This window comes from Boleophthalmus pectinirostris, unplaced genomic scaffold, assembly GCF_026225935.1.
Source record: "Boleophthalmus pectinirostris isolate CB_2022bp ecotype Guang Dong unplaced genomic scaffold, ASM2622593v1 HiC_scaffold_14, whole genome shotgun sequence".
NCBI classification, from domain to species: domain Eukaryota; kingdom Metazoa; phylum Chordata; class Actinopteri; order Gobiiformes; family Gobiidae; genus Boleophthalmus; species Boleophthalmus pectinirostris.
Genome location: NW_026571047.1, coordinates 12,378,536 through 12,399,604, shown reverse-complemented (window position 1 = coordinate 12,399,604; position 21,069 = coordinate 12,378,536). Strand labels below are relative to the sequence as shown.

The window sequence follows — 21,069 nt, the reverse complement described above, 5'->3', positions numbered from 1 at the left end:
TTACTTGATAGAAGTCGGATGTCTCCGACTTCTTTAAATACACTACAAATGTTTCAAGACAAATTAGTCGTCAATGTTGTAAAAAAAATGTTTTTGCGATTACCCTGGCATATTTTATATTTTCTTTAGTCACACTAAATTAATTGGAACCATTTGAAATATGTCTTATAAGCAATTAAGTCTAACCAATTCATAACCACTCAAATTTAGATTAATATTTTGAATTAAAGTAATTTTAACCAAGGCAATACTTTGCCGTACTTTTGACATCCCTAGTACCTCATGCATTATATTGGACACATTGTTTGATTTTGGAATGTCCTTTTCTCTATGCAAACGCCAATGCTCTGACTTTCATTTGTGAGCAATATGTCCCTCCATCTGTCCTGAGACTGCCGCCTCCAAACTGCGACTGGAGCCCGTTGTCTCTGTTGGAATGTGAAAGGCTCTGTCTGCCTCTCACAAACACAAGCGGTTGAGTTTCAAAATAAAAGATGACACATTGCTGGTATCAGGGGGCAGAGTTTGCACTGGTATTATGGTCAGTTTTCAGACATGGGAATAGTCTGGGACAGAAGAATTCTTACCTTGAGCAGCTTCACCTCTCCACAGATCTGACCTGTAACTTGGCCTGGAGGAGTCACCTGCTTATCTCCTTGGAGATAGATACGTTTAATGCCATTCTGTGGAAATTTCCTGGCAATTAATTACATCGTATGGAGAGAAGCAGGTGGTGAACCCTTCTCCAAAAAAATTGCATAATGGCCCATTAAGCTGTGATGTGCTTATCCTTTTGATGGTTTTATGTACTCCATCTTCTGGCATTTAGAAACATGCCCTACAAAGTTTTGTCAGAAGATCAAGTCTACATCAGCAAATCTGTTCATCTTGTTTATAAATTTGCATCTACAGAGCTGGACATTTACCATGCGACCAAAAGTATGCACTCTCCTTACACCGCCATATAAGTGCAGTGCTACTTCCAAACTATAGACATTCTTCTGTAGACTGCTACTGAAAGTCACTGCACTGCATTGTGAGATCTATCTGCAAAGGTGAGACTCCAGGCCACTCAATTTCTTCAACACCGACTTGACAAAATAATTTATTCATGGACACTCTGTTCCTTCCCCAAACTATTGCCACAAAGTCGAGAGTGTACCGTTTTACTGGACGACAGCCCAGAATTTGAAAAATTAACACGTCTGCATCAAATATTGGGAAGTTTTTGAAATCGCATGAGTTGGTTTTGAATAAGACCTAGGTCAATCTTGTCCCTTTCTTGGCACTTTCTGTAGAATTACTCCTACAGCCAAAAAAGCTAAATGAAAATGTGAACTGTTGAAGTTTGTTGGATTTGGGTTACCTATTTGAAGGGGGCAAAAACAACTTTTATGAACTTTTATCAATGTTATGTTGGTGTTCCCTCATCATTGGTTGTATTTTGACTGATTCAGGGATGATTTTGTAACCCTCTTAGTCTTAAATTTGAAGCTTGAATGCTCTGAAAATTTCTATTTTCACCTATCCCTTATTCACTCACAACACTGTACTTGAAATAATTAAAAATGCCACATACATACAACTGTTTTCAATGATTGAATGATTGAATGACAGTTTACACCAAGAAAATTAATTCTCAAAGTATATATTATAATGTAATTCTTAATACTCAAATAAACCATTTTCTTTAATTATCATAAATAATTTTAACATGTTGCCAATATTAGTAGAGGGCCTTGTGGTGTTGTTGGTGTGCCCTATTTTAAGTGTACTTCTCTGTTCCACAGTGAGCTCGGAGGTGGGACGTGCTGTTTGGCTCCGCTTCTCCCCGCCCCTGCCCTCATCTGGACCCCAGCCCAGCTTCATGGCACACCTGTCAGGGGCCGTAGTGGGAATCAGCATGGGCCTGCTCATCCTGCGCAGCTACGAGGAGAGCCTCCAGAAACAGTGCTCGTGGTGGGTCATCATCTTCTCCTTCATCACCTTTCTGCTGTTTGCTATCTTCTGGAACATCTTCGCTTACGAGCTTTTGGGGGTCCAGATCCCTCTGCCCCCCTGATGAAGGCCTATCTCGTAAAGATACTGACTTCTACTTAGCCCCCCAATATGCTGGGTTTCAGATGACATCACAACATTCTATAGGTCTGTAGTGTGTGAGTGAGTTGAAAATGCACATTGTTAGTGCTACATGATCAGGTTCAACTGTTTTGTTTTTGTATATTTCTTTGATCATAAATAACAGGAATTACTGGCTCCTGTCTCCCTATAGAGTAATCACATTCCAGAATCTGTCACAAGAATCACCACAGGAATCCTTTTTACAGTACTTTGCAAATCAAAGAAATGTATCTCTTTTATTAAAGAGGGTGTATCAGTAGCAACAACTACAGGTCACAATCCTCATATACTTTTTGAGGAGCCTTCTGTGTATGTTTTGATATATACGTTTCACTCATATCACCAGCTTTAAGTGAGCACTTAAGTATTTTGCTCTTTACATCTTATATTTTGTTAATGTTTAGAAAAAGAAGGAAAACACCAATAGTTGAAGGAACTGAACCCAAATCAATTTTACCCTTGTATGAAAAGTGAGTTTTAGCACAATCACTAAAGACCTTTTGTTTCCAATGGGAGGCAATACAGCAAATACTAAAGTAGCAGTAATTAGTAGCAAAGAGGAAAACAATACCTGCCTTATTCAAAGTGTTTGCTGTAACAGGTGCTTTAATTTGAAGACATACTACATGTGTAAAAGTTGATCTGACACCTCATTTCCCAATATAGGGAAGAAATCTAGTATAACTATACATATAGTTGAAGATGTTTTCTCTATTATTATTTTACATTGAATTTACACTGTGCTACAGCATATTTGACACAACAGGAATAGATAGTTTTTAAAAAATTTAATCTGAAATTCTGGATAGTGATCATGCCAGCGGCAAGTTTTTGAGTCCTATATATTTGCACAGGCACAAAAAATATGCCATGTGATGCTCTGTGGAGGACACAATGACACTTCTCCTTTATGTCCTTGAAACAGGGAAACAGTTTTTAAACATAAAAATCACAATCCAAATACTAGCATCTGCTGTTGTGATTGACTTGACTGGGACTCTGTCATCGCCTGACTTTTGATCTTCTCTCAGAAGTATTGGAGTCTTGGTTGGACCCAGTCTTTACCTCATTCTTAGGGACTGTATACTTTTGTAAAGGAATGTATCTATAAGAAAAACAGTGTTCTAAGTTGTTCCTTTGGTTTGATGTGGATGTGTATATTGTATGTTAATAACTAAGAGTATATTTATTATTTGTATTTTCCCTCATTCATTGAAAAACTTATGTTTCAAATGGTGCAGAAAAAAATGATGCCATGATTGTTGTTCTTCTGAAAATAGTCCATGAGGCCAAACTGGACAACCCATTTGGTTTGTTTACTGTTTAACAGAATAAGCCATAGAAAGAACTCAACATACAAGGATTTTTGGTTTGATTTTTTGATGAGTAGCTGGCAACCGTAAGCCAAACACTCATTGTTTTGGTGTGATAAACTGTGCGAGATATTTTCATGTAGCGAACCTCATTTTACAGCTTATTCATTTACCACTAATATAAGATGCAGCTATTTTTGCCAAGTGCCAAGTCCTCAACTCTGTCCCCAGTTCCTTGTTATAATATATGAACTCTACAAAGGAGAAGAGAGCAATTAGATTTACATGTGTTATATTTTTACAGTTATGGAATCAATAGTTAATTTGACTGTCCATTTGATCCTGGTGCCAAGAGTTATAGATATGCCAATCGTGACAATGAGTCATAAATACAGTTCAGAGTATTCACTTCTGCATCAAACTGTCCAGAGATATGTTGTTAATCTCTAGCTCAGTGTAAAAAGGCCACAATAAGCCATTTTCACATGATAAGGCAGTATTCACAGGTAATGAACCTTTGATGGAAAATGACATATACTAGGGCATATTATTGCTTGGGAAAGCAGAGTTACATGATGAATAATGCATACAATGAAGATGAAGGCAGCACCAGAGAGGAGGTTAATGTGCCTCTTTAACTCTAGTTTTATAGGATGTAAAAAGGGCTAGTAAAAAAGGCTGTGTCTTTGAACATCGCTTTAGCTGTTAAGATCACTCCCCCCTGTTGAAGACCGAAACAAACCGGATAGGCATTCCTCTGAACAACTTGATACTATTATTAACTTGTGATCAAGTAAAAAGTGAAACCTGGATTAAACTCTAGTTACTACAGCAGAATTTACTCAACTGCAGATGCCTGTCAGGTGCACATCACAAACTAAAAGAACTTTAAGGAAAACTGTAAACACAACTTTGTACTTTGATAAACCTCTGACAGTCTGCATGATTTTAATTTAATTGCTGTCGTTTTATTTTCTTCTTCTTCTTTTGGCTTTTGAAGATCTGAGCAAATGCTTGTGGGTCTATTGTGATTCCCATAAGACATGTTTTACTTGATATACTCATATGTGCCATAACTTTAACTGCTATAGACATCCTGCAGACCTAATTAGTATACCTCCCCTATGCTAATTCATAGTACTGTTACGCCCAATGCCTTGGACTGCGCACAGTGTAGGAAGGCTGCTTTGCTGTTTGCTGCATGCACGATATACAATAACTAACAAAAAATGAAAACCAAGTAAAGTCACACTGCAAAATATCTTAAGTTCATTTTAACTACAGTCGCTTCCCTCAGATTGATTTCTGAGGTAAGAGCATGGGTAAGAGTAATACTCATGACCCAACTTAGCAAGTAACACAGCCAGATAATAATATTGTAGGTTATCTCCTAACAAAGCTTTAGTTCAGTGTGCCAAAACAACCTTAGACAGGATCAAATTAGTTAGGTAGGAAATTAAATTACTGGTCACATTTAACATGACTGACACGCACTGAAGAGTTTATGTCAGTACTTAAATTGTCTATGAGTAATGTAGAGTTTCCAGCATCTGCAGTCTGTAGTGAAGATTTGTTTCAGATCGGCTTCAGATATCTGTGCTGCTGCGGTCGTCTTCATGAACTGCTCACTTTTATCGATGAAACAGGTGCCAAGCTAAAGGTCCAGCCTCTCACAGACCAGAGGTTGTGCCAACAGCGTTTACACAAAGAAAAGGCAGATGAAGCTATTTTTCTCCTGATCATGAAACTAAAGGAAAGCTAAATTAACATATGGATAATGTATATATATCAAAGTCCTCATTAATGATTCACTCTATTGTACTTTTTAAAAGTTCTGAACAGAACAATTTTATATTGTAAATATGTACATATATATATATTGTTTTATTTTGTACTGTTCGTTGTACTTTGCTTTAATTTAAAATAATATAAATAAAGAATACTGTGGCAACATCCCACTGCTTTTGTGCAAACCAAGGTTCTTATTTGTTCTATTATTAATATTTATTTTGAAAAAAATATTGGAGCATACATGATTTTATTTTACTTTCAATTTCTTTTGTGGTTTCTCCTCACATTCAGAGTTTCTTTTGTTGCTTACAGAGATGTCCTGTAGAAATGGGAGCTGCTGCTTTGTGGCAATGCTAAAGGCCCACAAACACTGCTCCAGCCTCTGAGGAGTCCAGTCCGGCAGGCAGTCCACTGAGGGGAGAGACAAAGATGCTCAAAAGTGGCCACAGAGATAAAAGAAAGTGCAGTGAACGAGCTTTCCTTACTTCTGTTCAGTTTTTCAGTTTGTTCAATTATCTTCGTCAAATAGAGGATATAGTGTTTGACAGTGTATTGGATAGGCGTTAATCCTGGGATGCTCTCAATGGCCTCATCTGACATGAAGGCTGCCTGCTGTGGGTCTGCAGCTGCCAATATGGCTGCAACAATTCAAGTGTCAATTGGCACAAAAGTAGACTATCAACTAAGACAATACTTGGTGAGTGGTCTGGGGAGTGTTTAAAGCATGTGCACATTACAGAGCAGAGGTATGCAATGCATACCTGATGCCGTGGCAGGGCCAACACCCTTCAGGGCACTGAGCTCAGTGATGGCTGCCTGAACATCTGGCAGGAGTCTGAAGGCCTTTCTTGAACATTTCTCCACTGTGTCTGCACTGTTAGATTCCACCAGCTGCTGCAGCCGAGGCCTGAACTTGCCTCTCTGAGATAGAATGCATGTAGGGTATGAATAGAGGCAGCTTTACATAAAACAAAATAGCAAACAAACTTACAATAAGTTTCCACTCCATTAGTTTCACCAGCTCCACGTGAGTGACATGCCTGTCAAACCGATTTGAAATGGCAGCAGGCAGCTCTTCTTGGTACCTCACAGCATAACAACATATTAATTAAATCTTATTACAAAAAGTTAGTGTAATCCCTCACAAAATCTAAACCGATCATTCTGCAGTATGCAAAGTAGGTAAAAAGTCAAGTCAACAATTTTTCAAAACATTACCACTTGTCCAGGGTCAGCAGTTTTTGGGCTGTCTTGCCCGTCTTGGCTGTCATCCTGGATTCCACTACATCCCAGTATTTCTGATGAACCTTTCTCCATGTGGCAGGCTCCGCGCAGGTAAACAGAGCACACATGTCAGACCGAGCTACTTTTCCAAAAGAACAGATTCTACAAACACAAATAATAATACACTGTAAGATAACAGAAAAACTCTGTAAGATAATAGAAAAAACTCCTGAATGAAAGATGGTAGAGTGGTGTTTCCGTCATTCTTTCTCGCGATATTACGTGAACTTCCGGTGCTGTAAAAAGTAACAACAGTTGAGAAGGTTAGCTCTCCGTTTCTGCTATATTGTCTATAAAACACAACAGATAAAACCATATGGCTTCTTTAGAGATGTAACGGAACCTATGTTTGATTACGGGATGATTATTTAATTGTATTTTAACATACTAGCCTTAGCATACCAGTGTGGTAATACTGCATGCATGCTCGATCAGTTCTTTGCTGTAGCAGAACTTTGTGCCATAAGAAATCCCTATTTAGATATATTCATATTATTGAATTACGTAAAATTTCAGTACAGTTTAAATAGGATTTTGTGTTTGGATGTGTTTGAACCATTTGGCATGATGTGTAAATATTTTATTTAGCGTGTAGTAGACACGTTATCTTCTAGGCTCGTTGAACTAGGTTGGATAATGTGTGTGTGTGTGTCTGCATCAGAAATACCTGTATTTTCCACAGATGAGGTTGATCCATATTTTGCTGAGATGACCGTGTGTCGCGTGAAAGACAACTCTGATGACCGCACGTGATGAGATGAACGCCGTGCTGCAGTCACTGACTGGTCCAGCACTTATTTAACAGGTCAGTATGAGAGGTAACTGTAATCTCATTACAAAATGTTTGTCTCGTTTTAGGAATTGCGACAGTCTTGGTATGTAAGTAGTTGTATACGCCATACATATTATGTCGCATTAGGCTCTCTTTGACTACCACCTACTGGCCGAGTTTTGTAATATTATTTAGTTTCTCACTAAATCTAGTATAGTGTTTATCCATCCATCCATTTTCTTCGGCTTATCCGGGGCAGGGTCGTGGGGGCAGCAGTCTAAGCAGGGACTCCCAGAGTTCCTTCACCCCAGACACGTCCTCCAGCTCCTCCTGGGGGACCCCAAGGCGTTTCCAGGCCAGCCGAGAGACATAGTCCCTCCAGCGTGTCCTGGGTATTCCCCGGGGTCTCCTCCTGGTGGCACATGCCCGGAACACCTCCTGAGGGAGGCACCCAGGAGGCATCCGGAAACAAATGCCTGAGCCACCTCAACTGGCTCCTCTCCTCTCCTCCTGTGTGACTGAGCTCCTCACCCTATCTCTAAGGGAGTGCCCAGTCACCCTGCTAAGGAAACTTATTTCGAGCGCTTGTATCCGCGATCTTGTCCTTTCGGTCATTACCCAGAGCTCATGACCATAGGTATAGTATAGTGTTTAGCAGTTAATAAAATAGTTTGTCTTTTATATCTTTTGTTAGGAAAATGGAGAAGATGTCACGGGTCACTACAGCCCTCAGCATCAGCAGCGGCATCAATGGCATCACTATGTTTTGCCACTTGGATGCACCTGCTAATGCCATCAGTGTGTGCCGTGACGCCACACAGGTGGTTGTGGCAGGCCGCAACATCTTTAAAATCTACAGCCTTGAGGAGGAGCAGTTTGTGGAGAAGCTCAATCTTAGAGTTGGGCGAAAACCCTCCTTAAACTTCAGCTGTGCAGATGTCATGTGGCACCAAATGGAGGAGAATTTGCTGGCGACTGCAGCCACCAATGGTGCAGTGGTTACCTGGAATCTCGGCAAACCGTCCCGTAACAAGCAGGACCAATTATTTACTGAACACAAACGCACTGTAAACAAAGTCTGTTTCCACCCAACTGAAGTCTATATGCTGCTGAGCGGATCGCAGGATGGCTTTATGAAGTGCTTTGACCTGCGCAAGAAGGAATCTGTCAGCACTTTTTCTGGTAAAATGTAAAGATTGGAAAAAAATGTAGTGTCACAAAATTAGTGCCCATAATGACACGTATCCAATCTTTGTTTTAGGTCAGTCTGAAAGCGTGAGAGATGTCCAGTTCAGTATGAAAGATTATTTTACCTTTGCGGCATCCTTTGAAAATGGCAACGTCCAACTATGGGACATTAGACGACCTGACCGATATGAAAGGATGTTCACTGCCCACACTGGTCCGGTGTTCTGCTGTGACTGGCATCCTGATGACAGGTCAGAAAAACTATTTATTAAACTACTATTATTTTGACTGTGAATTTTCTTAGGATTATATGATGTATTATATAAATTTGCTAGGATGATATTTGACTTGATTGTATTACAGGGGCTGGCTAGCAACTGGAGGTAGAGACAAGATGGTGAAAGTATGGGACATGACCACCAACAGAGCTAAAGAGATTTACTGCGTCCAAACAATAGCTTCAGTCGCACGAGTAAAGTGGCGACCTGAGAAGAAGTTTCACTTGGCCACCTGCTCTATGATGGTGGATCACAATATCTATGTGTGGGATATTCGCAGACCGTTCATTCCCTTTGCCACCTTTGAAGAGCACAAAGACGTTACCACTGGCATTGTCTGGCGTCATCAGCGTGAGCCGGATATTCTCCTCTCCGGGTCCAAAGACAGTACACTTTACCAGCACATGTTCAAAGATGCCACTCGTCCTGTGGACAAGGCCAACCCTGAGGGCCTTTGTTTTGGCCTGTTCGGTGACTTGGCTTTTGCCGCTAAGGAGAGTCTGATTAGCAGTGACTCCAGCAGGAAGCCTTATGCTGGAGGTGACCGGCGCAACCCCATCTTCTTTTTCAAGAAGCCAGATCTGACAGAACAATTTGCACATGTGTCCAGTGCCCTTAGTGTATTTGAAACAGACTTGGATAGTAATCGCATGGACTGGTTTGTTAAAACAGCACAGCTCTACCTCCTTAGTGGAAAACCCTTTGCTGAACTGTGTGATCATAATGCAAAAGTGGCTCAGGATCTCAAAAGGCCTCAGGTCAGTAAGTTATATTTGTCCGTAATTAAAAACTATATCTGAGTATTTGCTCATTGTGGTATAATTTCTACATTTCCATCTAAAGGTTTCCACCACCTGGTCAATGTTGCGAATTATGTTCTCAGACCCAGCAAATATTACATCTGGTTGCAGCAGGTGAAGCATTTTGAAAATGATAAACAGCAGTATAAATTAATTTCCTTTGGGATCAATAAAGTATTTATCTATCTTTTAATATGCTATTAAGCTCTGTTGGGTAATTTAAGTTTCAGTATGAAGGATCTGGCTGCGGAGAGGGCACTGGAGCGAAGCAAAGGTGAAAATAGGCAGGACAGTATCCACTTAGACCCTACCAACGCACACATCACAAATAATAATGAGGGTGAGAATGCACTGAAATTCAAAAATCATAAAATAATTAGTTTTGATATAGGTTAACAATGGCAAATATTATTATATTTCCCAACAGAGAATGAAGAGACCGAAGGCAGCGAAGGCCAAGCCGAGTACATGTTTGGTGATGCTGAGTTAGATGATGATGACCTCTATTCCATGGAGCATGACAATCAAGCAGGTTCTAACCCAGTGCTCTCCTTACATCAGTCCATTTTATTGAAATTGTATTATTTCTGACAGCCGTTGTGTTATCTGACCACAGAGCAGGAGGAGTATACACTGCCCCCTGAAGGCTTTCAGCTGCGTCATGAGATCATGGACCACCCATCAGCTCCAGAGCACCTACAGCAGGACAAGGCCGACTCTCCACATGTCAGTGGCAACGAGGCAGAAGTCACCTGTCTGACCCCCATCGAGTCTTTCTCCCTCATTTCCATATGTCAGCCGCTGTACAGCCCACATCTGACCGCCAGCTTCTTCTGTCCAATTGTGAGAGAGATGCTGACATTTTACGCCGAGCGCGGTGATGTGCAGATGGCTGTATCAGTGCTCATTGTTTTGGGAGAAAGAATTAGGAAAGAGATTGATGAACTAACGCAGGTGAGTTTTTATTGCACTTGATGAAAATCTGTGGGTAGAAGCTGAGGTTCTTAAACCCTCCCTGTGGAATGGTCTTTGCATTGGTCAGGAGCACTGGTACATGTCCTACATAGACCTGCTGCAGCGGTTTGAGCTGTGGAATGTGTCCAATGAGGTTATCAAGTTAAGTACGTGCAGCGCCATCACCAGCCTGAACCAGACTTCAACCACTTTGCACATCAATTGTAGTAACTGCAAACGGCCTATGAGCAACAAGGGCTGGATTTGTGACAGGTAAAATGTAATGTAAAACTTAAAGTTCAAAAATGTATCCAACTAAAGTCATGATTGTTTTCTAGATGTCACCAATGTGCTAGTGTGTGCGCCGTCTGCCACCATGTTGTGAAGGGACTATTCGTTTGGTGTCAGGGCTGCAGTCACGGTGGACATCTCGAGCACATTATGAACTGGCTCAAAGGCAGTGCCCATTGCCCTGCTGGCTGTGGACACTTGTGTGAGTACACTTGATGGTCACAGTCATCACTGCCTATGAAAGCTCCATTGCCGTGGGGGATCAAGAAGACATGGAACTGTATTTTATATGAAGCTCTATATAGCTGTGGACAGGAAAAGGAAGAGCTACAGTCTTCTCCTGGACCTGCGCCTGACTTCAGCACAGAAGTGTCTCCTAATTTATGCTTGTACATAGTACTTATGACCTATTTGAAGATAATGTAGATAATGTTACTATTAGGGGAAGTAATACCTCAAAGCAATGCATAATTTTGAACCGGCAAACATGTTATGAATTAAATTTTAGATCTGTTTTCTCAAAACAGATATATAATATTGTTGGTGATTTCAGCTTCTTCTGTCAGACTCAGGACTATTGCCACCACAGCAGTGGTTCTGCACATTTACAATCAGTCTTGTGTGATAAGTGTTAAAGCTACCATCTGTAAGTATTCTTTTTTTTACCCCTAAATTGTTCCTGTAACCCTCCTAGCCTTAGTTCAGACTCACTTGTGCTCTCTGGTCTTCTGTCAGGACAAAGCTAGGGCACACTGAGTACACACTCACATAGCACCTAGTGTGTGTCACGTTTTGCTCTCCATCTACAACTTTGACATTTTTTTCTGAATTGAACTCAACAGACAAAATATGTTCATACAACAGGTTTTAAATTGCAGCTAATCAAAATGAACCCTCTTATGAAATCACATTTATTTTGATTGTCTGTAATAAAGGAATACACTTCCACAATGGGTACAATCCATTAACATCAACTTAAGAGGTTAGCAGCCTGTATAAATTAATAGGCCTAATTTGATAATCCATCTACACTTGAGGTGACATTTCATATTGTCTACACAGTATCTTAGGAGCACTTCACAGTTTAGTACTTTAAGCAGAGACCATTGTCTCTGCTTTCAGATTTCAATACATATACCGCCACCTTCATCCGGAAGCACAAGCCTGAGGTCTGTTACCCCTGTGTTATTCTCCTGGAGCTGTAGCCCCATCGCCAGCCAAGTCATCAGGAAGAGCTTTGTCCGCTTTTGCTGACCTGGATGAGCCTGGTTTGAACCTGCATTGTGGACTGTCCACATTGAGATGCTTTTTAGGGTGGTACACTTCACCCTTCGTCAAAATAAACAGGGAACCCTTAATTTTAAAACATAACAGAAATTCAGTCAAGTCAGTTTGGTGTCCAGTAAAAACAGATCAACACACTTGCCTTAAAAACGTCAAGGCCCTTCCCAGCTATCAGATACTTTTTCAGGAGCACTCAGACGCCGTAGGCTCTGAAGGACAGTTTGCAAATTTCTAGCTGTAATGACATGCAGCAATTCAGTTGGGACAAAACTTCAACAAATCAACTTAAAATATTCTGTACATACCCAGTGCTTCTTCATATGATTCAAGCCTTTTTATTAATTCTACAGCAGATGCCCCAACTAGAAAATTATGTATTCTTTATAATATATCATAAAATTAAATTTATATTATTAAATCAGTTATCGGCAGTTCACTTACTTTTATCTTTTGTCTTGCTATCAGTGGTCTCACTAGCAAAATAAGAAAGCAGTTCAGCGCAGCAGGCTCTGGTCTTTGCCAGAGTAGCATTCATATCCTGGGCCAGTCTGTGGTTCTCCACTAGCTCAGCATGCACCCTTCTCCAAGCCATTTTATCCTCCATTAGGCATCCCTCCATCACTGTGCGTAGCTCTTTTTCCTGAGACACTTGACTTTGTAGGCCCTCTACTTCCTCACAGCGCTAATTTTAAAAAAGTGAATTGTTCACATAAATGATAATCATGTACTGTAACTGAAAATACACGGCAGAGTATACTTTGTGCAACTGAATGGCCATTTCCTGCATCTCCGCCTCGAGCTGGTCAGCATAAGCTTGTTCTAGCGCATCACCAGGTGGTCGTGCACTACTATGCCATCTGGCAATTGCTGAGGTCATCTTTCTTTTGGGACCAAATAATCTGCAATTACAGATAGATTCCTGTAGAATTATTACACAGATAATTTAACATTTAACTTCAAAGTATTTCACTTCTTACGTGATGCCAATTTCTTTTAGATCATTCTCAGTAAGGGTGAGAAATATTCTTAGGTCAATGTCCTGCTCCTCAAGTAATGGAAGATATTTTGAGAAGCCAATTTGTTCCAGAAATTCTGCCAAGTCCTGCACAAATAAAATGTTTTTTTGTCAAGATTTGACAAGAACATATTTAAGGGCAGATTAACCGGTTTAAAAGTGCCGTGCCTTGGGCCCGGAGTAGGACGTGGTAGCACCACACTGTGAGAGTATCCCACTGGTTTGAGCTGAATTATTGCCTCCATGGCGACTCTTGCCTTTAGAGTGATTTCCCTTATTTACTCGGCGAGAGCTACTCTTTTTGCACTGGTCAGAGTCCTGGAGTGAAAATAGAGCACTGTTGGTTATAGTCACAACAGAAAAGACTCAGTTGATGTGTACCCACCTCATTACTCTCAACAGAGCCTTCCCACTTCAGGCCCATGACATTAGGCAGGCCCTCACTGCTGCTGCTGCTGCTCCTCATGGTGGGCATGTCATTGTCAAAGAAAGGACTTTCATCTGCAAATGGCACAAAAGTGATATTTATGCACTCTACATGCATCGCTGCATCAAGGTGAAGATTGTACCTCTACTGCTGTTGCTTTGACCATCCAACTCATTAATAGGGGACGTCACATCACGGTAACGAATGCTCTCATTTTGTTCTCTAATATCATGAAACTCCATGTGGCTTGGCGATGCTGCTGAGTGTTCTGGTAATAGAAAATTACTGTCAAACCAAAATTTAAATAGAGACTGAGTTTTGGCTTTGGTGCATACCACAAGATTTATGGGTTCCAACTCTGAATTTGGCGATGGCTTGGGGCCCATCGTGGATGCTGACACCTTTGCTGCGGGTTCTGCTCAGCCTTGGTCTTGGTGGTGCAGTATCAGAGTCTTCGGATGAACTCAGGTCCTCAAAGGGCCCTGGGGGTTTACATCAGAATTAAGAAATGGGCATATTTTTTAAACAGTATTTTAGTCACATTTTGACATACCTGGCTTAATCCTATGGGAATGTGAATCAATAAGGCTAACAATCTTGGTGTAACCATACATCATAGCCAAGACACGAGCACTTTCTCCTTTTGCATTCCGATGGTCAATTTTAACTTTCTAAACATAAGGAAGAAAATATAAATTATAAACAGACCTGCAGTAAATAGAATGTAAAAGATAACTTACATGGCCTAACAGGTACTGAACTATAATTTCATGTCCAGAAGCTGCGGCCTCCATCAAGGGAGTGAACCCAGAAACTGGCTCCCTGTAAAAAAAAGGAACATTAACTATAAAGGACTCTTATGTATGGATGGATGCTTGAAGGTACTGGGGATTCAGTCATAAAGGTTCAGATCTCACTTTGTTCCCTTGTGTTCCCCCCACATTTAGAACTGGACGGCACTTACTTGACATTGGCATCAGCATTGTTATCTAGCAGAAACTTCACCATCTGTTGGTGTCCTGTACTGGTACAGTGAAACAAAGCAGTCCAGCCTCGAAAGTCTTTCATTTCCAACTCTGCACCTTGCTTTTAAAAAAAATTAAATTAAATGCCAGTAAGTGTTTAAATTGATTGATTAAAATCTTTCAATTTGCAAAAGCAAACAACTTGAATTTTACAGACTGACTCAGCCTACCTGAAGCAGAAAGTATGCAATGCTTTCATTTCCACAGCTGGCTGCCAACATCAGGGGACTGAGTCCTTTGGTTGTTGTAGCATTCACATTTACTCCTGCCTCCAGCAGCAAGTTGGCAATGTTGTCATGGCCAATGTAAGCAGCGTACATTAATGGGGTCCACCCTCCAACATTTTTTCTGTCCAAATCCACTTCACCCCTAAGACGACATAAAAAGAGAAGCTAGTGACTAAGGCATCTTTATCAAACACAAATAAATCTCCTATTAAGCCATTTTGCTAAAATATTATATATTACACAATGGAGTGCACACGATCTGACCGGATATGATAGATGCCATTGTGCGCGTTGCTATGACAACCGTATCGCGACTCTAAATTTAACTTTTTAGTTTACGGTCGGTTTTAACCATAATAACGTAAATTAAGTATTTGTGTATGACCCACTTTTTTATACACTCTGCTACTACGTCGTACTGTCCAATTGAGCAAGCGGTATGGAGGTCCAACGGGACATCCAGCTCCTCAGGCCGCACCATGGACTCCCCCAGCCACAGAGAGAGACTGGCCCCCAGCTGCTCCGACTCACTGGCCTCATCACTGAGCTCAGACATCCTCGCACTCTGCTGACGGGTGAAGAAAACAAGAAAAGCTGCACTCTAGATCCACGCTAACAAGTATGTAATATGCAATCAATTAACCAATCGGTTTTCTATAAAAGAACCATCATTACGTGAGAAAAGTTGTTTTCATAAGTAGCCTCCATTAGCTTAGCTGCATCATTAAAAATAACTTTACTTCCGAAAAAGCCAAAAAATACGTGGCATATAAAAAGTTATAAAAAACAAATGAAACTGAATGTCAACCAGGCAAATGTCGTAATTTAAATACTTACAGGCAGTTCTTTTCTGTACTTCTCAGGCTTCTGCAACTCAAACTTATTTGAGTGTCGCACTCAATAGTGCCCGTACTCTCATGACCCCGCCTTTTCCTGCCGGAGGGAGAGCCCCCATGAGACCAAATCCCCATGAATCTTACTTAAAAATGTAACTCAAGATTTTCTTACTTTCTGCGGGAACTACGTGAAACATTTTACTGGTACATGTGAATATCTAGATATAGCAGGTAAAAATTATTTAAATTTATACATTATAAAATCTTTATTATAGGCAGCTGATTACATTGTCACTTCTGCACATATCTAGCGCTGAATACACATACAATTAAAGTCACCAGGGAGAGTCGGTAAAATCTTTAAAAAAAATTAAACCGAAACTCCTCATTTGATGGTGTAAAGACACAGTTCTTGTCAGGTGCCACTGTTGCATCAGATTTGTTGGAGTTAGAATTGCTCTCTGAAGTTGGAGCTTTGCTACCAGCCTTTCGATGAAAAGACGACTTCTTTGGCAACTCTGACACAGCTCGAAGTTGTGCTGATGCGATTTCTAATTTCAAAGATACACACCATGTTAATTTAAAAAAATAATTTATTGCCAAAAATACAAAAAACTTTATAGGAGATATTTGTAAAACCTCACCATTCTGAATAAGTTTAAACTGTTTGGTTTTTTCCTCTTCCATTTTCTTTCTGTAATCTCCAGCCATTGCTCTCATCAACTGCCTCTTTTTGACCAGTGGAGCTTTAGAACTGCGTAAAGTCTTCAGAGCCCTAGATGCCTCCTCTTCTGCTCAAGATGAAACAAGTGTTTAAAATTACAGACATTGAGAAATTACACAATAAACAATTGCCAAATATTTCCAGAATAAAAACACACATCTTAACCTGACATGACATTATTTGAATAAAATGGCATAATAATAAGAATGCCTTACACTTGCAACGTGCTTTGCACTCTCAAATCGCTACACTGTCTGTAGTTATTATTCATTCACTCCATAGTGGCCTTAAACTGCCCTGTGGAAGGGTGACGAATGCAAGACTGTGCCAATCTGCACAGCCTCTGACCACCACCAATCACACACGCATGCACCACTTTCATACGTGGCAAGGTGGACATAATGCTAGAACTTGGTCCAAGCCAGAATCAATCCGCTAACTTTCAGGTAGGGGGTCCACTGCGCTAACCATTATGCCACTGTTGCCTATATTCCTAAATAATATGTATAAAATACTGGCCAGTTGTAAATTAAATTAGTGTAACTTTAAATCTAAATTTAATATAAGAATTCAAACATTATTTGCTTGATAAAATGGTTGCATGTCTTAATAAAGGTCCACTTACTTTGTTTTGTAGAGGCTTTTTGGGATCTCATTCCCAGTTCTAATTGCTCAATGCACCAGTCAAGTTGCCGTTGTAACTGCTCCTCTGTACTCTACATAACAACCAATAAGCATAATAATTAACGTATGAAAACATATTCACATAATAGTCTTTTTTTAAATATATATAAAAATGACTGACCTGCTCTGCACTTTCACCACCTTGTTCCTGTGCAGCTGTGTCCTTTGGCTCTTTTGTGGTGTTATCTACTGCTTTGTGTTTTCCGGTTTTCTTCTTTTTCTTTTTAGATGTATTTGAAGTAGATGTGTTTGGTGAAGAGGCACTTTGTTCACATGATGTGTTCTCAAGCTCTGTACACTGTTGCTTGTTTTGAGAAGTGCCATTTGAGGGCTCTGTATTCATGTCTTCCTCTGGGTCAATTTGGAAGTTGAAGGCAAAAGCAAAGTTCTCCTGTCTGGTGAAGGTGAATTGGCTGACTGTATGCTCTGATGAAGAAGAAGCTTGGTTTAAACTTTCTGGACAGTTGTCTTGAAAAAAGCTGAATTTGAAGGAGTTGTCACTGCGAGTCCAAAGGGGCTGCTGGTCACTTTTCCTTTGGGTGATGTTGATTGATTTATGTTCAGTATCTGTTTAGACAATATAAAACCATACGTTAGTTACCTTCTACACCATAGACAATCACATGTAATCTACTCATGAATACATGAAGCGGTAGTCAAAAACAATAAGAGAATCTTGATTGTAGGCCTACCTATTACAACCAGTTTTTCTTCGATCATGTTCCTGATATTCTTCACCTCAAATAAAAAAAACAAAATCTCGTTGTGTTTTTTTGCTTCAAATAATTACACATTATAAACATATCCGTCCGAACAGGCTGTTAAACCTTTAATAGATCCATGCGTTAAACTTACCACTTCCACCACTGGAATTAGGTTCGACTGGTGAGGTTTCCCGTATTAGTAGTTCCGCTTGGCAACTGTGGTTCGTGCAGTAAAAACTCTAATTGGTTTAATTATATTAATACATATCATAAATTATCTAAATGTTGATAGTTGTTTAATTATAATCTGGTCTATATAGTTTGAAGTTAAAATTAATGTATATAATGTCACTTTTTATATAGATTTTTTTTGGCCAATCGCATCAAAGCTGGGTCACTGACTGTGGTCTGAACCAATCAGAAGGACACAGGGGCTGTCCTGCATGACTCCGTATCTCAGGTTATAAATAGCCTCGACTTCAGCTTTTTTTACAAGTGTTTCTGTACGCGACCATAGAGGCTGTGCTCCGCCCGAAGAGAAGCAGGGTTAAGGTATTTGTTCTATTTTTTTTACATTGTTTGTACTGCAACTAAAAAGTGTATAGCCTTATAAAATCAATGTGGCAAGGGTTAGACGTGTTATGCGGATATTTATTAATACATGTTGCACTCAGACGGTTCGCCGTAAACAAAACAAAACTGCGCGCTATAGCCGATGGCTAAAGGTACAAAGGTATGCTTATTGAAATCCTTATGTATAAATTTGGTAAGGTGACATAAAGTGTATTAAAACCATGTTATAGTCCTCTTGAGCCATTATGTGCCTTTTTTGGCGCTTTTTACCGACTATGGAGCGGTGTGGGAATAATGGCTACTGGCGCCATTTTGCAGCCGTCTATGCTAGCTTTAATTTAAGCCAGAGACGTGTGTGCCTCTACTGCGTTAATGGTGGCAGCTCTATGCACACGTTTTATTTTGTACGAAATCCATCTTTCCAAATCCCTAACCCAGTATTGTTCAGTAACTCCAGTCAAAACCGTCGCCCCGCCAAAAAAAAGTTGGGCAACGTTGCATGGACTGTTGTGCATTGTTTTATGTAGACCTATGTATAAAGGCTTCATATTTTTTGCTAGGTACTTGCATGCGTACCTGTGTTTTAATTATATGACTGTGCCGTAGGCTTTATTTGAGAATTTTGGGGATTCATTTTGACAACATTGCTACTGGATCGTTGTAATTGTAATGGAAACATTTGTTTTGTTATAGAAACTCAACTTTGAGTCATGGCTCGTACCAAGCAGACCGCTCGTAAATCCACCGGAGGAAAGGCGCCTAGAAAGCAGCTGGCCACAAAGGCCGCCAGGAAGAGTGCGCCCTCCACTGGTGGAGTTAAGAAGCCGCACAGATACAGGTGTGTTGAGTTCATTCAAAGACTATTATAGGCTTTGACGCTTGGGTGGTAAACTTCCTTTCATTAATATCTAGGCCTGGTACTGTTGCTCTGCGTGAGATCCGTCGGTACCAAAAGTCTACTGAGCTGCTCATCAGGAAGCTTCCTTTCCAGCGTCTTGTGAGGGAAATTGCTCAAGACTTCAAGACCGATCTGCGTTTCCAGAGTGCAGCTATTGGGGCTCTACAGGTACACTAGAGTTCAGTAAGCTCTTTGTCCAATACATTACACTGTGTTTACTGAAATCCATTTTCCCTAATAGGAAGCCAGTGAGGCCTATCTGGTCGGTTTGTTTGAGGACACAAACTTGTGTGCGATCCATGCCAAGAGAGTTACCATCATGCCTAAGGACATCCAGCTGGCCAGGCGAATCCGAGGAGAACGGGCTTAATTTTTATCTTTTTAACGGGGTGGTTGGGAAGAACAGGGATCGGGCCCGGGGATTTGTTTTTGTACATCATGATCCTATACCAGCATGTGTACCATTTTTAAATGTTTGTAGTTGCATGTGTGTTTTTGTACTTTAATTTTCCTCTTCTCATATTAGCTTAGAAAATGAACTGTATATTCTGAACAATTCACTGCCTCTCAGGTTTGACTCAGTTTTAGTCTGAACCATAATCATGTTGCATGTGACAGGACTCCTTGTGCTGTAAATAAACTTTTCCGCTACCTCATTCAGTGTTTTACTTTGCATTTTTGCAAACCAATGCAAGTGTTTTATTGTGATGGGGGGGGTGAGTCAAAGATTGTTATACATTTATGTAATTTATGCAAAAGTGTCCCAGTTTTTTTATATATATACAAATTTAATTGGCTTGCACATATGGTTGGGGCCATATTTTTGGATCAGTTTTTGCATGATTTTTAAAGCTGTTTATTTTGATTACCTGTGTATGAAAAGCTATTTAGTGGACTACTTTGGCATTGTGCAGGCTGTTTGGATGCCAGTCTTTTGCTACAGTAATGTTTCAGTTGGGGTTGGTTGATGCAAGTGCAGTGAAATTGGCTCATCCCTATAAGCCAATACTTTCAATTCATTTGAAAATGGGCTTAAAACATTAGTGTTTAGGTTCAACTATCAAACAGGAATCCACTGTAATTTGCTTTCTGAAAGTCTCCATAACTTTTGCATTTTTCTTTAGGACAGTTGCTTCCAGCTCTACTTTCTTCCACCACTTAAATAGGACAATTCAGTTATTAAAGGAAATTTAATAAATTGTAAATGACAGATCACCAGGAATAAATAGCTGTAAGTCCATTTTTGCTAGCTAGGTTTTTTGTCAGGTCCATCGTCTTCTGGTTGCAGGCTGGGTAAACTTTCATAAAGTGGTCGGTCAAGTTGAGTATCCACGTCAGAATGTCCCCTCAGTACACACCACAACAAAAACACTGAGAAAAAGATGCTTATTGGCAACACTTTCCGCCATGGTCTGCTGAATTGACTGCCCATAGAGCGGTCCACTTTCCAGGTCCGGTGACTGGCCTTGCTTGTCGAGAACTTGATGGGCTCATCCGTCTGTTCATCTGAGGTTTTCTTTGACCCAGTTTCCAACTGTGAGCTCAAAGCTAAGGGTCGTACACTGCTTAGCCTGATAAAACAGAAAAGACAAAACAAAAGGTTCAATGTAAAGGAATAGGAAGGGGTATGTAATCAGTAGATACAGTCTATGGTCATGACAGTGTAAACCATAAAGAGTACAATGTTATATTCTAACCATTATCTTAAAACAATACTGGGACATAAACTCATTTACAGGGAATATGTGTTAGTTTAAATGTTCGCCAAAACTGGTAATTACACATCTTAACTAATTCACAGAACACTCGCAATGATTTTTTTTCTAACCCGCAGTCGCTGTCACAGCTTACCTCACCGTAGTGGTGTTGTACTGGAATAT

At 40.2% G+C, this 21,069-nt stretch overlaps 7 protein-coding genes across 11 annotated transcripts in view; 3 read left to right on the top strand and 4 right to left on the bottom strand.

Moving 5' to 3' along the window:
* rhbdl1 (rhomboid, veinlet-like 1 (Drosophila)) overlaps nucleotides 1-2,110 on the top strand; it is a 48,056-nt gene extending 45,946 nt beyond the window's left edge. Inside the window, exon 8 of the mRNA XM_055150250.1 lies at nucleotides 1,791-2,110. Within this exon, the coding sequence (XP_055006225.1) occupies nucleotides 1,791-2,062 (272 nt within the window). The 3' untranslated portion in view covers nucleotides 2,063-2,110. The remainder of the gene's footprint in view (nucleotides 1-1,790) is intronic.
* A 3,345-nt stretch (nucleotides 2,111-5,455) lies between these two features.
* Nucleotides 5,456-7,303, bottom strand: zgc:112496 (uncharacterized protein LOC541336 homolog). Of its 2 annotated transcripts, none has more exons than XM_020924150.2 (6): nucleotides 7,177-7,303; nucleotides 6,444-6,745; nucleotides 6,217-6,310; nucleotides 5,987-6,146; nucleotides 5,711-5,863; nucleotides 5,456-5,636 (listed from the first exon to the last, which is right to left on the bottom strand). In XM_020924150.2, the coding sequence occupies exons 2-6, from the start codon at nucleotides 6,575-6,577 to the stop codon at nucleotides 5,473-5,475; spliced, it is 705 nt and encodes a 234-aa protein (XP_020779809.1). In that variant the 5' UTR covers nucleotides 6,578-6,745; nucleotides 7,177-7,303; the 3' UTR covers nucleotides 5,456-5,472. The 2 variants fall into 2 exon arrangements, with proteins under 2 accessions (XP_020779809.1, XP_055006228.1); XM_055150253.1 differs by having other exon boundaries at nucleotides 6,444-6,611; nucleotides 7,177-7,295.
* On the top strand, nucleotides 6,756-11,332 carry wdr24 (WD repeat domain 24). The gene is made up of 11 exons (XM_020924151.2): nucleotides 6,756-6,772; nucleotides 7,192-7,314; nucleotides 7,976-8,463; nucleotides 8,543-8,720; nucleotides 8,833-9,505; nucleotides 9,591-9,661; nucleotides 9,772-9,887; nucleotides 9,975-10,079; nucleotides 10,164-10,501; nucleotides 10,590-10,774; nucleotides 10,840-11,332. Exons 3-11 carry the CDS (start codon nucleotides 7,980-7,982, stop codon nucleotides 11,006-11,008), a joined length of 2,319 nt encoding a protein of 772 aa, XP_020779810.1. The 5' UTR covers nucleotides 6,756-6,772; nucleotides 7,192-7,314; nucleotides 7,976-7,979; the 3' UTR covers nucleotides 11,009-11,332.
* Nucleotides 11,333-11,689: 357 nt separating this feature from the next.
* anks3 (ankyrin repeat and sterile alpha motif domain containing 3) lies at nucleotides 11,690-15,923 on the bottom strand. 3 transcript variants are annotated; one of them, XM_020924287.2, is made up of 17 exons: nucleotides 15,779-15,923; nucleotides 15,608-15,703; nucleotides 15,160-15,338; nucleotides 14,714-14,912; nucleotides 14,483-14,604; nucleotides 14,259-14,340; nucleotides 14,072-14,189; nucleotides 13,854-14,000; nucleotides 13,661-13,786; nucleotides 13,477-13,592; nucleotides 13,260-13,409; nucleotides 13,054-13,178; nucleotides 12,834-12,975; nucleotides 12,518-12,758; nucleotides 12,382-12,438; nucleotides 12,219-12,311; nucleotides 11,690-12,145 (listed from the first exon to the last, which is right to left on the bottom strand). In XM_020924287.2, the coding sequence occupies exons 3-16, from the start codon at nucleotides 15,324-15,326 to the stop codon at nucleotides 12,229-12,231; spliced, it is 1,875 nt and encodes a 624-aa protein (XP_020779946.1). In that variant the 5' UTR covers nucleotides 15,327-15,338; nucleotides 15,608-15,703; nucleotides 15,779-15,923; the 3' UTR covers nucleotides 11,690-12,145; nucleotides 12,219-12,228. The 3 variants fall into 3 exon arrangements, with proteins under 3 accessions (XP_020779946.1, XP_055006224.1, XP_055006223.1); XM_055150249.1 differs by having other exon boundaries at nucleotides 15,160-15,335; XM_055150248.1 differs by lacking the exon at nucleotides 15,779-15,923 and having other exon boundaries at nucleotides 15,160-15,335; nucleotides 15,608-15,746.
* cunh8orf33 (chromosome unknown C8orf33 homolog) lies at nucleotides 15,854-18,025 on the bottom strand. Of its 2 annotated transcripts, XM_020924410.2 has the most exons (6): nucleotides 17,870-18,025; nucleotides 17,707-17,752; nucleotides 17,136-17,581; nucleotides 16,956-17,046; nucleotides 16,251-16,397; nucleotides 15,854-16,157 (listed from the first exon to the last, which is right to left on the bottom strand). In XM_020924410.2, the coding sequence occupies exons 2-6, from the start codon at nucleotides 17,732-17,734 to the stop codon at nucleotides 15,967-15,969; spliced, it is 903 nt and encodes a 300-aa protein (XP_020780069.1). In that variant the 5' UTR covers nucleotides 17,735-17,752; nucleotides 17,870-18,025; the 3' UTR covers nucleotides 15,854-15,966. The 2 variants fall into 2 exon arrangements, with proteins under 2 accessions (XP_020780069.1, XP_055006226.1); XM_055150251.1 differs by lacking the exon at nucleotides 17,870-18,025 and having other exon boundaries at nucleotides 17,707-17,863.
* A 91-nt stretch (nucleotides 18,026-18,116) lies between these two features.
* Nucleotides 18,117-19,845, top strand: h3f3d (H3 histone, family 3D). Its single transcript, XM_020924430.2, has 4 exons — nucleotides 18,117-18,270; nucleotides 18,985-19,129; nucleotides 19,204-19,357; nucleotides 19,431-19,845. Exons 2-4 carry the CDS (start codon nucleotides 19,002-19,004, stop codon nucleotides 19,557-19,559), a joined length of 411 nt encoding a protein of 136 aa, XP_020780089.1. The 5' UTR covers nucleotides 18,117-18,270; nucleotides 18,985-19,001; the 3' UTR covers nucleotides 19,560-19,845.
* Nucleotides 19,846-20,360: 515 nt separating this feature from the next.
* On the bottom strand, nucleotides 20,361-21,066 carry LOC110159751 (ubiquinol-cytochrome-c reductase complex assembly factor 4; the record flags this gene model as incomplete). The annotated part of the gene is made up of 2 exons (XM_020924361.2): nucleotides 20,361-20,760; nucleotides 21,041-21,066. Coding segments are annotated over 2 exons (351 nt in total), but the record flags the coding sequence as incomplete, so codon positions are not given.
* Between the last annotated feature and the right edge of the window lie 3 nt (nucleotides 21,067-21,069).

Coding starts and splice junctions, on each gene's coding strand:
- zgc:112496 (XM_020924150.2), bottom strand. CDS start 6,577: ATGTGTGCTCTGTTTACCTGCGCGGAGCCTGCCACATGGAGAAAGGTT. Junction 6,311..6,443: donor CTGCTGACCCTGGACAAGTG/GTAATGTTTTGA, acceptor TTATGCTGTGAG/GTACCAAGAAGAGCTGCCTG. Junction 5,637..5,710: donor AACTGAAAAACTGAACAGAA/GTAAGGAAAGCT, acceptor CTCTCCCCTCAG/TGGACTGCCTGCCGGACTGG.
- wdr24 (XM_020924151.2), top strand. CDS start 7,980: ATGGAGAAGATGTCACGGGTCACTACAGCCCTCAGCATCAGCAGCGGC. Junction 10,080..10,163: donor GGAGCATGACAATCAAGCAG/GTTCTAACCCAG, acceptor ATCTGACCACAG/AGCAGGAGGAGTATACACTG. Junction 10,502..10,589: donor AGATTGATGAACTAACGCAG/GTGAGTTTTTAT, acceptor TGCATTGGTCAG/GAGCACTGGTACATGTCCTA.
- anks3 (XM_020924287.2), bottom strand. CDS start 15,326: ATGTCTGAGCTCAGTGATGAGGCCAGTGAGTCGGAGCAGCTGGGGGCC. Junction 14,605..14,713: donor TTGCATACTTTCTGCTTCAG/GTAGGCTGAGTC, acceptor TTTTTTTAAAAG/CAAGGTGCAGAGTTGGAAAT. Junction 13,179..13,259: donor CGTCCTACTCCGGGCCCAAG/GCACGGCACTTT, acceptor TTATTTGTGCAG/GACTTGGCAGAATTTCTGGA.
- cunh8orf33 (XM_020924410.2), bottom strand. CDS start 17,734: ATGATCGAAGAAAAACTGGTTGTAATAG. Junction 17,582..17,706: donor AGAAAAACTGGTTGTAATAG/GTAGGCCTACAA, acceptor TTGTCTAAACAG/ATACTGAACATAAATCAATC. Junction 17,047..17,135: donor GTGGTGAAAGTGCAGAGCAG/GTCAGTCATTTT, acceptor GTTGTTATGTAG/AGTACAGAGGAGCAGTTACA.
- h3f3d (XM_020924430.2), top strand. CDS start 19,002: ATGGCTCGTACCAAGCAGACCGCTCGTAAATCCACCGGAGGAAAGGCG. Junction 19,130..19,203: donor AAGAAGCCGCACAGATACAG/GTGTGTTGAGTT, acceptor ATTAATATCTAG/GCCTGGTACTGTTGCTCTGC. Junction 19,358..19,430: donor CAGCTATTGGGGCTCTACAG/GTACACTAGAGT, acceptor TTTCCCTAATAG/GAAGCCAGTGAGGCCTATCT.